A 12528-nucleotide genomic window follows, 5' to 3' on the forward strand; every position below is an offset into this window, starting at 1 on the left:
GCATGAGCATAACCCAACCCACTTCTCCAAAAGTGGAGTCAGCAATGTGCAGGAGCACCTGTTGTACAATCGTAACCAGATAGTATCGGTTTTTGACCTTTTAATTTATTAATTAATGTATTAATCCGTTTATTTTGCTTTTTTTTGCAAGGTTAAAGGACGGGTTTGGGGCTTGTGGGTCATCACAAAAGGTATGTTTGGGGGTAGGGGGGTGTGGGCAGGAAAGAAAATATTCTCTTCTTCTTTTACATAGCTAAGTGGGCTAACGTTACATAAGTTCCAAAACAGGTTTCAGAAATTCAATTTATCACAAAAGTTTACAAGTTTGCTTAAAGATGTAACTATGGCAACAGTATTAGCGAGCGCTTGTAGTTGTTCGGGATAGAACATTGGCAAAAACTTTATCGTTATATGTATACATTTTAGTGTCCTATAGGCTAATGTGTCTTTAAAACATTTGTTTAAAACATATGTAGAATACGCACTTATCTGTGCTAGACGCGCTAGAGGATGAGGAGCAACAGATGGTCTAAACAGTCGTTGTATAATTCTCACATTGCTAAAAGGACGCTAATTTACACATTTTTTTACTATTTGTACAATTTTTAAAGGCAAAATAGTCAAGAACAGCATCGCATCTCGGGTATAAGAAGACTGTGTGCCAAATCTCACGTTCACGCGGAATCTTGGACGTTTCCACTCTGACACGATGGAGGGGGAGAAGGTTAGTCCTGCGATAGTACAATGATCTGTTCCCACAAGACTCTAACGTTACGTGTATTCAAACATGACAATTATACATTTTACTTGTATATAATGGTATACAAGCACAGCATAATGTGAGTCATATACTAGCATCCAAGGAATCGTTTTATTCCTACCTGCAATGACTGTGGTGAATGTAGGCCATATGCTTATGACTTTAAGGATTCTAGCTCTATGCAAATAGCTCGTATACATGCGAACTTTGTTTCATCATTGAATGTATGTCAAAAGTTAATCAATATGATCAGTCAGCAGTGTCATTCGTTGCTATGGTCTCATTGAAAGGAATGTCAATGCAGCTGTAACCCTCGGGATGCTGCTATGACAATGAGGGAGTGGCAGAGATGCTATGACAGGGATATCGAGGATATTAAGACCTATTGGGATGTAATGTTTGGGAGAGAGAGAGAGAGAGAGAGAGAGAGAGAGAGAGAGAGAGAGAGAGAGAGAGAGAGAGAGAGAGAGAGAGAGAGAGAGAGAGAGAGAGAGAGAGAGAGAGAGAGAGAGAGAGAGAGAGAGAGAGAGAGGCATAGTGGCGTTGTTTATATTGGATGTTTATTCAGATCCTCTTAATGCCCACAACATCAGCAGAATAAATCATTCTGGAATAAGAGGTTGTGAGCAGATTAGATGTTTTTATTCATAGCTGTCTACAGATATTATGACTTTCCTTCACTTTTTTTCTCTCTCTTTAACCCTCTGGTAGGCTACTGTTTGTTTGTCGGTTTAAAATGTCAACAACAACAAAACAATCAATGAAAAAATTGTACAATATTTTAATTCGCCATTGCTTTTTATTTAATATATTTTGTGTTTTTTATGAGAGTTTATGGTACTAAATTATATTTATGCAGTTATAATCAAATACTTTATATATAGGAAGACGGTGCACCTTGATTACTTATGAATAGGCAGCTCAATATGGCGAGTAAGCCACGCCTTCTAAATGAAAGAGCCAATCGTTGATTTGTAAAGTTATTGCATCACTGCAGCTGCTGTTAGAATCTCCGGTTGCCATAGAAACAGGCAGTGTTCTGAGACGCTCGAGGTTTGTCGAGGTTAGCTTTGTTATGATTAGAGTATTTAGAAACAAATTGTTTGACACAGTTTTTGTCAGAATTCATTGGGGAATTCAAATATGAAATTTAAACGTAAGCTTGGCGAACAGTTTTGGAGAATTTGATGTTTCCCCATTCAAAGAGATTAGAGCTGCACTTGCATGCCTGAGAGCCGTTTCAAAGATGGCCGCCGAGTGAAATTATTGTCTTGAGGGTCTTTGGCTTTTATAATCCATTTATTCACTTTTTGAGCATGGACCTAAAATTTAAAAATCCAATTGACACTGTCATAAATCTTGAATGCTCTGGAGAACAGACTTCAGTTTGGTCTCTTTTTAAATATGAATAAATTGATCTCTTAAAAGGTGAATGAAGTTTTTAAAAAGTGACCTTGAAACAGGTTAGACAATTTTACATATATTGTTATGAAAAATATAGATTTTTTAAAAAATATGAAATATACATTTTCCAAAACACTTTTTACTCTAAAACTGAGGAAATCAAAGGCATAAATCTAAGCAAGCTATGTCCCAAATTTGATAGGGGGTTAATACATTTCCAAATTGAGAGTTTGACTCAGAATGCAGATGACATTTGACATTTGTTTTGAAACTTATTTCACTGAGTCATTGTGACTTGGGAGCATTTTTATGAGTGTAGAAGAGAGGGAGAGCCAGTAATAGGAATAATAGAATCTGATTAAAAGGAAATGATGCTTTTGATCTGCATTTCTAATCCAATTTCTTTCAGACAATTCCATGTAGCTGGTTTTGATAAGGTCAAATGCTGTGCAAGAACTGCAGCTTTATATTTACCCTTGGTTCACTATTGTATTTATACAGTTTATGGTAAACACTACGACCTCCTTTTGATGTAGTCCAATATCTGTAGGTTTAAGGTCACCTGTGTCGAATGGCTGACCATCTCAGCATCACACAGCCCTTCACAATTCACAGTGTCAGCACTGCTGCCCTAGAAACCTGGAATGCGTATTTGCAGTGTTGTCTTACTGCTGAAGGCAGGGCCATTTTAGGACATGGCTGATTTGTGATGATTACAGTAATAGCATGCTGTTGGCTACTGCCGTATTTACATCCCATTATTTACTACATCGGTCGAAGAGGAGTGCATTGTGTCTATTTTTTAAAGAAATCAGTCAAGCAAATGTTAATGAAAGAATCTGGGCGAATAGCCAGTAACTAGGACACACAACCCAAGAAAAAGCAAGATTAAAATGACGTATTTTAATGTTGTTTAAATGTATTATAATGTTGTGTTTTATAGACATACATGTGTTTTGTGTAAGATGTTTGTGCATTTGGTGTTTAAATTTGATGATCAAAATTTGACAAATGTGAAATTGTCAAACTAAAATGATGAACAACTAACTGACCTTGAGCCTTTTCTCTTTTGTTTCACAGAATCAGGTAACATGCTACCTCCTGTTTTCTTTGTCAACGGCTGTAATTGGCTCTCTGCAGTTCGGCTACAACACAGGAGTCATCAATGCACCAGAACAGGTTAGTGTGTGTGTGTGTGTGTGTGTGTGTGTGTGTGTGTGTGTGTGTGTGTGTGTGTGTGTGTGTGTGTGTGTGTGTGTGTGTGTGTGTGTGTGTGTGTGTGTGTGTGTGTGAGTGTGTGTGTGAGTGTGTGTGTGTGTGTGAGTGTGTGTGTGAGTGTGTGTGTGAGTGTGAGTGTGAGTGTGAGTGTGAGTGTGTGTGTGTGTGTGTGTGTGTGTGTGTGTGTGTGTGTGTGTGTGTGTGTGTGTGTGTGTGTGTGTGTGTGTGTGTGTGTGTGTGTGTGTGTGTGTGTGTGTGTGGGCATGTTTTTGTGAAATATCAGGACACAAATGTGTATAATGACATGGGTATGACATAGGTATTACAAAAAGAGGGTGAAATATGAGGACGTTCCCCATGTCCTCACTTTTCAAAATGCTTATAAATCATACAGAACAAGTTTTTTTTCACAGAAAGTGAACTGCACAGTCTCCTGTGAGGGTTAGGTTTAGGGGCAGGGGCAGTGTAAGGGGATAGAAAATACGGTTTGTACGGTATAAAAACCATTACGCCTATGGAATGTCCTCACATTTCACAAAAACAAACGTGTGTGTGTGTGTGTGTGTGTGTGTGTGTGTGTGTGTGTGTGTGTGTGTGTGTGTGTTGGGGTCAAAGGTTTTTTTTGAAAGAAAGAAATGAATACTAATATTCATCAAGGATGCATTTAATTGATCAAAAGTGACAGTAAATACATTTATAATATTATGCTTATGCTATTGCTATTCATCAAAGAATCCTGGAAAGATGTATCATGGTTTCCACAAAAATATTAAACAGCACTGTTTTTAACACTGACAATAATTATAATAATAAATGTTTCTTGAGCACCAAAACTACACTTTCGGAATGATTTCTGATAAAATTCTATTGCACTATTTTCCTTTTTAACACTGTGAAGCTGCTTTGAATCGGCATTAGGGCTGCACAATATATAGAAATTATCGAAATATCGCAAATGTACATATCGCAATATGCATATCGCAAGGGCACGCAATATCTGATTGATTTTAATAGGCTACTTCAACATTGTGAAAATTGTATGTTTTAGGTCGACGCATAGAGCACAGAATAGACTGGGCACACGACTGTTACTTATGTGACTTGCTTGACGTTAAAAAGAGTTATTAAACACAATAACTCGCGGAAAACAACTCCTTGCAGTCTCGTGTTGTCTGCTGTCTGACACACACACCGAAACATGCGCACAAGCCGTTCTTTTTTTCGTGTCTTGTTTACACACTCGAACTGTCAATGCTTTCTTTTCCCAGAAAGAATGTGAAACACATAAATGGTTTCATTCTCAGTTTTTAAATATTTTTTAAAATATAATTTAAATAGATTTTACACACTTAAAGCAATATCGTATCGCATTATTTAACAAGGATATCGCACAGCCCTAATCGGCATTGTAAAAAGCGCTATATAAATAAAGGTGACTTGACTTGACTTGATTTCTGAAGGATTTTAAATTGTAATATTTCACAATATTACCCCTTTTACTGTATTTTTGATCAAATAAATGCTGCCTGAGTGAGCAAAAGAGACTTCAAACACATACAAAATCTTACGAATGCGTAAAGCCGCGGTCACACTAGACTTTGAGCACACTAAATTTCTACGGACACTGTAACTGTCATGATATGACTGTCACTGACTGAAGAAGACGATGACAACAGGGTCCAATAAGCAATATACTTTAATAATCCAAAAGGTTAAGGTGCAGACAGCACGTGTGCCGTAAGACGAACACGAAAATCAACCGACAACGGAGGACTGAAAAACAAAGGAACTAAATACACAGACAGAGCTAACGAACTAAATGATGTGCAGCTGTGGTGGAGGATTAGTGTCATGGGAACAGATGGGTGGTGGGAAACTCAGGGTGCGTCTCAATCAGCTCCCTAGCTCAGTAGTCAGGGCACTGATCAGGGAGTCAGCCCATTGACTTATGTCCTGATCAGTGCCCTGACTACTGAACTAGGGAGCTGATTGAGACACACCCTCAAACAAAGGAACACAGGAACGGAAGAATTACAAACTAAAAGTCCATGAACAAAACTAAACAGAATGGTGACAATGACGTCACACTCCGCAGCATTTTTTATAAACATGAATTCAACATTACAAATAGTAATACATTCAAAATTGTCTGGCTATCACCAGACCAAGCTCAATCTTTTAAGATTGAATATTAGTCTGGGGAGTCTGCTCTGTATTTTCTACTGCGCAAGAGTAGGGTGGCCATTTCCATAAAACCAAAAAGGAGGACACTTTGTGGCATTTAGTGAGGCAAGAATAATTTCATAGGACTAAATTGCTTTTTCATGGTGTACTCGCATTTCGCAACTACAATACAATTTTGTCCATCATATCGATGGTATCATGATACAGTGATTCTGAAATAGCCTACTCTATTCATTGCCAGACAATTTGATCTACGATATATCTTGATGTAGACCTATGTGTAACAGAAGAGGCAAAAAAGTGTTTGTTCACAGTATTTGTATTTATTCAAGACATTGTGATATCTGTTTCAAAAACTGACTACTGAGATGAACCTGTCTTGCAAAGTGCACAGTGCCTGAAAACAAAACATTTCTGGACTTCTGGAAATAACAGAAATACATAAATAAACAAATAATGTACAAATTGTAAAAATACACATTTCAGTTCTTAACAAAGAAGTTCACCCTCTGCAGCAGCTCAGGCAGCTCTTTGTTAAGAACTGAAATGTGTATTTATACATTTTTCGTATTCATTATTTGTTTATTTATGTATTTCTGTTATTTCCAGAAGTCCAGAAAATGTACGTTTTCTGGCACTGTGCCAGATTATTTGTTTATTTATGTATTTCTTTTATACAGTTTGACTGGTGATGCCAGACTTTACAAAGCTCTGCAGCGTAGATTTTGTCATCCTGAGGTGATGTTGCTTCTCGAAAAAATTACCCAAGAGAAGACGTACCTGCGGCTCGTCGGTTACTTTTATGTTTTTCCGTGCTGACATGTCGGTCAATGGCGGCTTTCCCTTGACTACTAACGTCCACTTCACAGCGACACAGTGTGCAAAATCCATGAAAAGCATCTCTACTGCTTTTTGATATAAATTAGTGCTCTTTTGTCCATTCCGGATTAAACGAGGTTTGACGTTTTGGCATGTTTACGTTATGATATGATGTAGCCAGCACGTCGTGGAGGCTTGTTTACATTTTTTAACCAATGATATATCAGATATTTATTTGACACCGCTTTCAGCCAATCGTTTTTTTTGACCAGAGATCTTACGGCATTAGACGCTATGCTGCTGCATCCCGATAAAGATTCTAGGGCAGGTTTTTTTAAGGCTGATTCAGTGCAACTCCAAAAAGGAAGACAAATGAGTGTCCGGCTTGAGGCTGCGCCGGACGCCGGACAAGGGGCTTAAAATCTGGACTGTCCGGACAAAATCCGGACGTATGACCACCCTACACGCGTGATCAACGGACATAGTTCAAATGACTCCGTACAGAATTGGATTGTCCTTCAACCAATCAGACCAATGATCCGGGTGACGTACTTTGCAGAGCGGTCGGTAGTAAGGCAAACACATCCTTCTCTTGTAGGAATTGTTCCAGGGCAAGTTTCTGTTCCGTTTTCAAAGAAAACATGCCGTTGAAATCTTTTTAAACAGCAGCGACAGCGGCATCAACGAGTTGCTGCGCTTCGGTGGCCACCATGTTGAATGTAAACAAAAAGCTTCTCTATCGTCATCGTGTTAAACCCGCCCACAGCGCGCCAAGTGGATAAGCCAGTTTGTGATTGGTCCCCGCAGATTTATAACGGAAGCAGGATAGAAACATTTACAGGTTTCCAGCCTGAGCTGCAGGACCAAATCAAATTGCTGGCAGATCTGGCTGGGTTTAACCAGTATACATTCAAAATGTAATTACATACAATCTAGTCGACTTTACTGCAAAACTCAACTTTACTGCTCTGGAATGAGTGAAATGCGTTTTCGCATGAGCTTGAGTTTCCAGTCTGATGCATTTGCATGAGTATTAATGGAAGTCAATGGAACAAAATGTGTAGTGTGACCACCACCTTTGAACCTTTGAACTGTGCACTTATTCTTAAATTATTATAATAATAAGAATGAAAAGTTTACAGTGTGAATGCAGTGATCATCTTAAATTGGAACCTTTTAACCTCTTAGAAATTGCGGGAGTTCTTCAACGCCACATGGATGGAGCGTTACGGGGAGCCCATCACACCAGGCATGTGCACCATTGTGTGGAGTTTTGCTGTGGCCATCTTTAGCGTGGGTGGAATGATGGGATCATTCAGTGTCGGTGTCATAGCCAACAAATTTGGAAGGTGAGTGGAAATTCATCTATAATATTTGTTATAGCAAATGTTGACCAATTTAAATTTGGCGAGAACCCTATCTTTTGTGGAAGTCCTATGCTCTGAAGCACTGTGCTCGGTTTGTAAATCTAGAGAAAAAATCTAAACCTTGTGACTTCTTCCGTGTCATTACTCATGAAGGTTTACAATCATTAGGAAAGACGCATTGAGGTCAGAGCCATGGCTTAGTGATAAATGCATTTTTTTCTAGTACACTGCACAGTGACGCCAATACTGGCATTGTGGATTCGAACCTGGCTTGTGATATTTCCCAGTCAACATTATCTCCATCATTTCTGTTCTCTCTTTAATTTATGTATCAATACAAGTAGCAAAGATGTACAGAGAAGTTTAGTGTAGCCATTTTACAATTGTGTTGTTATGCTGAGCCAGATCATACATCAGAATATGCCAGTAGTTACACAATCATGCTTTAACTAGACAGCTTCATAAATAATAAAAGCAATTTAACGCAGTGAGGGCACTCAGAGTAGAAGAATTGACCTCTGTCTTCCTGTCCACGTTGTCAGAATGACCTCATTCAAAGAAAGCATTCATGTGTGCTCAGTGGCCATTGTTCTTTTTCTGCCCTCTTTCTGTGGCTTCCTCTGTCACCCTCTCCGGTTTTGCCTGTTGTTTGGTTTTGTCAGTGATAACTGAGATGAAAAATATGCATTGTGGTAATAACAGTCTCTGAAACATGAGAAATTTGCTACACAATAAACAGCAATTAATAACTAAACAGTAACTACAACATTTTAAGTTCAACGTTCATACTTACAAAAGTTTAGGGTTTTAAGAAATATTTCGAATAAATGCTGTTCTTTTCAACTTTCTATTTATCAAATAAATCATGAAAAAAAATGGTCAGTGTTTCCACAAAAATATTAAACATTGAAAATTATATGAAATGTTTCTTGATACAGCAAATACGCTTTTTAAAATGACTTCTGAAGGATTATGTGACACTGAAGACTGGAGAAACGATGCTGAAAATGTAGCGTTGCCATCAATAAGGAATACATGACATTTAAAATATAATAAAATAGAAAACAGCTATTTTAAATTGTAATAATAGTTCACAATATTACTGTTTTTACTGTATTTTTGTTCAGATGAATGCAACCTTTTTTAGATAAATGCAACTATACATATATATATATACACTCACCTAAAGGATTATTAGGAACACCATATTGACACTGTGTTTGACCCCCTTTCGCCTTCAGAACTGCCTTAATTCTACGTGGCATTGATTCAACAAGGTGCTGAAAGCATTCTTTTCTTGCAGTTGATGGAGATTTGTGGGATGCACATCCAGGGCACGAAGCTCCCGTTCCACCACATCCCAAAGATGCTCTATTGGGTTGAGATCTGGTGACTGTGGGGGCCATTTTAGTACAGTGAACTCATTGTCATGTTCAAGAAACCAATTTGAAATGATTCGAGCTTTGTGACATGGTGCATTATCCTGCTGGAAGTAGCCATCAGAGGATGGGTACATGGTGGTCATAAAGGGATGGACATGGTCAGAAACAATGCTCAGGCAGGCCGTGGCATTTAAACGATGCCCAATTGGCACTAAGGGGCCTACACCATTACACCACCACCACCAGCCTGCACAGTGGTAACAAGGCATGATGAATCCATGTTCTCATTCTGTTTACGCCAAATTCTGACTCTACCATCTGAATGTCTCAACAGAAATCGAGACTCATCAGACCAGGCAACATTTTTCCAGTCTTCAACTGTCCAATTTTGGTGAGCTTGTGCAAATTGTAGCCTCTTTTTCCTATTTGTAGTGGAGATGAGTGGTACCCGGTGGGGTCTTCTGCTGTTGTAGCCCATCCGCCTCAAGGTTGTACGTGCTGTGGCTTCACAAATGCTTTGCTGCATACCTCGGTTGTAACGAGTGGTTATTTCAGTCAAAGTTGCTCTTCTATCAGCTTGAATCAGTCACCTATTCTCCTCTGACCTCTAGCATCAACAAGGCATTTTCGCCCACAGGACTGCCGCATGCTGGATGTTTTTCCCTTTTCACACCATTCTTTGTAAGCCCTAGAAATGGTTGTGCGTGAAAATCCCAGTAACTGAGCAGATTATGAAATACTCAGACCGGCCTGTCTGGCACCAACAACCATGCCATGCTCAAAATTGCTTAAATCACCTTTCTTTCCCATTCTGATATTCAGTTTGGAGTTCAGGAGATTGTCTTGACCAGGACCACACCCCTAAATGCATTGAAGCAACTGTCATGTGATTGGTTGATTAGATAATTGCATTAATGAGAAATTGAACAGGTGTTCCTAATAATCCTTTAGGTGAGTGTATATATTTGAATATTTCATTAGAGTTTGGTCTGTTACAGTTTGACATGTTTTATTGACTTTTTAGTCAGAACAATATTAAATATAATGAATGAATATGAGACAATGAATATTGACAAAATTGAAAGGACATATTCGTCCAAAGACAAAAATTATGGGTAAAAAAGAGTCTTAATACTGTGTTCCTCTCTTTCTTGCTTTCATTTTCTCAAATTTTTTCTAATTCAATTGAACTCCCTCCCTGTCTGTCTGTTTTTCTTTCTACAGACGTAAGTCGATGTTCTTCGTGAATATCTTGGCTCTGATTGGTGGGAGTCTCATGGGACTGTGTACTCTCTGCTACTCCTATGAGATGGTCATTGCCGGTCGGCTGGTTATTGGGCTGTTCTGTGGCCTCTTTACTGGTCTCACTCCAATGTATGTTGGGGAAGTGTCGCCCACTCCCCTCCGAGGGGCCTTTGGGACCCTGCACCAGCTTGGTGTTGTGTTGGGCATCTTAATTGCACAGGTAAAGCATTCTATGTAAGCAATTTAATTTGTTGCTAAATTACATATCAGTAAGAGACTGGAAAAAAAGTCTTGATTTTGTGTGTCTTGACCAGATGGTAAATAATTTCAAGAGCTTTGTGGCCTCATTATATGTTTGTGCCACAACAAAAACTTGAGGAAATATCCCGTCTAATTAGCAATGCTTTTACGTTATATAAAGTTTCTAGATGAATCTGCCAATTCATATTTAAGTTTGCTAGGCTAATTTATACTATCATAACTTAATCCGATTTAATTTAATGCTTGTAATTGTTCAAACTTTTTATGTTGTGTCCTTTTCATCTAGATCTTTGGTCTGGAGAGTCTGCTGGGTTCGCAAAAGCTTTGGCCTGTACTTCTGTCTCTAACCGTGCTACCAGCCATCCTGCAGTGTATACTGCTGCCATTCTGTCCAGAGAGCCCTCGCTTCCTGCTCATTAACCTCAATGAGGAAGAACAGGCCCGCAAAGGTACGAGAGAGTGGAAGTGACTGATGTAAACTGTTTTTTTATTTATTTCATTCTTTGGCAGTAATACTGCCAATACATTTAACCTGATGCTACCATTTAATGCTTATTATGCCTTTGAGAGTGCTGGTGACAAAATGAGCTAAAACATCTGCTTAAACAGGAGCTCTTTATTAAATAACATATACAGCTCATCATTGCCAGGAGCAGGATGAAAAAAAACCTCTCAGTTATAGTCACATTTACTAAATGATTCATTTTACACAAGATGATTTTGCACATAAATGACTAATAGATGCCAGCTACTGTAGCACAGCTGCAGTAAATTCTGTTTGGCAACCAATGGCAAATGGCGAGTCTTCATTGTTATGACATATTTATCATTTTCCCAACATTGTATAAACATAACCACATCCCATCAACCGTTTTCTAGGACATTCAGTAACATGTTGACCAAAAACATCTAAGATGCAGGCTGATAGAGAATAACTTTTGCTTTGTTTTATTTTGGCAGTAGATACGGGCATTGCTTTTCATAAACTCGTACAAAGTTATTGATATAATTTGTTGTGAATCTAATGTTCTAACCTCATATTGTTGTGAATTAATTGTGAAGTAATAATAGAATGTTTAATTAATTGTCTTCAATAATAATAGAACCAGTTTAAATTGCCATTTATTATGTTGTTACGCTTTAAGAATATATTTTCCATAATGCTTAATGGGAGAGTGAGAGCACAGTAAACAAAAAGGGAAGAAGAGAGAGATGTGACTTATTCAATGCGTGTTCGCTGCATCCCTGTGTTATACTAGTAAAAATTGTGGCGCCACTTTACCCACTCTCAAGGTGCATGGAAACAAACAGTATAAGAACAAAAACAAAAAAATCCAGCAACACATGATGTTTTATTAAAGTTCGGGAGGAGCACGATGCGGTTGACATCGGCGTCCAGGTCTCGGCGGCAGCTGTTTCGGGGTCTTTCTTTTCTCTTGGGGGTTCCATGTAAAGGCTTGCCTAGTGATGTTGGAAGCCGGTTTACGAAGAGTGTGTCCTAACCATCTCCAGCGACGTTGGATGATCTCTTCGTCTGCAGGTTTTTGGCTTGTGCGCTGCCAGAGTTCCTGGTTGCTGATTGTATCGGGCCATCTGATCTGGAGAATGGGCCGCAGACGTGTGTTGATAAATGTCTGTATCTTTTTGGTGGTAGTTACAGTTGTCGTCCATGTTTCAGCGCCATAGAGCAGAACTGACTTCATGTTTGTGTTAAACATATCTTTCTTTTGATGGACAAGTCTATTGAGCTCCAGATATTCTTTAGTTGGAGAAAAGCTGTCCTGGCCTTACCAATCATCGGTTTCACACTGGCGTCGGTTCCACCCTGTTTATTGACAAGGAAAAATAAAGGTTCTTTGGCGGGATGTATGCTTCCATGAAGAACCGA

At 38.8% G+C, this 12528-nt stretch overlaps 2 protein-coding genes across 3 annotated transcripts in view; both read left to right on the forward strand.

Annotated features, from left to right (window-relative positions):
- LOC307133598 (craniofacial development protein 2-like) overlaps window positions 1–12528 on the forward strand; it is a 1416430-nt gene that overhangs the window by 959882 nt on the left and 444020 nt on the right. The window lies entirely within an intron of this gene.
- slc2a3a (solute carrier family 2 member 3a) overlaps window positions 1–12528 on the forward strand; it is a 28175-nt gene that overhangs the window by 465 nt on the left and 15182 nt on the right. Inside the window, exons 2-7 of one of the 2 annotated variants that reach the window (XM_079829655.1) lie at window positions 152–191; window positions 612–724; window positions 3245–3343; window positions 7574–7734; window positions 10359–10599; window positions 10927–11089. In XM_079829655.1, coding sequence (XP_079685781.1) covers window positions 710–724; window positions 3245–3343; window positions 7574–7734; window positions 10359–10599; window positions 10927–11089 — 679 coding nt within the window. In that variant the 5' untranslated portion in view covers window positions 152–191; window positions 612–709. The remainder of the gene's footprint in view (window positions 1–151; window positions 192–611; window positions 725–3244; window positions 3344–7573; window positions 7735–10358; window positions 10600–10926; window positions 11090–12528) is intronic. The other variant, XM_079829654.1, reaches the window with a different exon arrangement.

Source organism: Gobio gobio, assembly GCF_949357685.1.
Source record: "Gobio gobio genome assembly, chromosome: 11".
Classification (NCBI taxonomy): Eukaryota; Metazoa; Chordata; class Actinopteri; order Cypriniformes; family Gobionidae; genus Gobio; species Gobio gobio.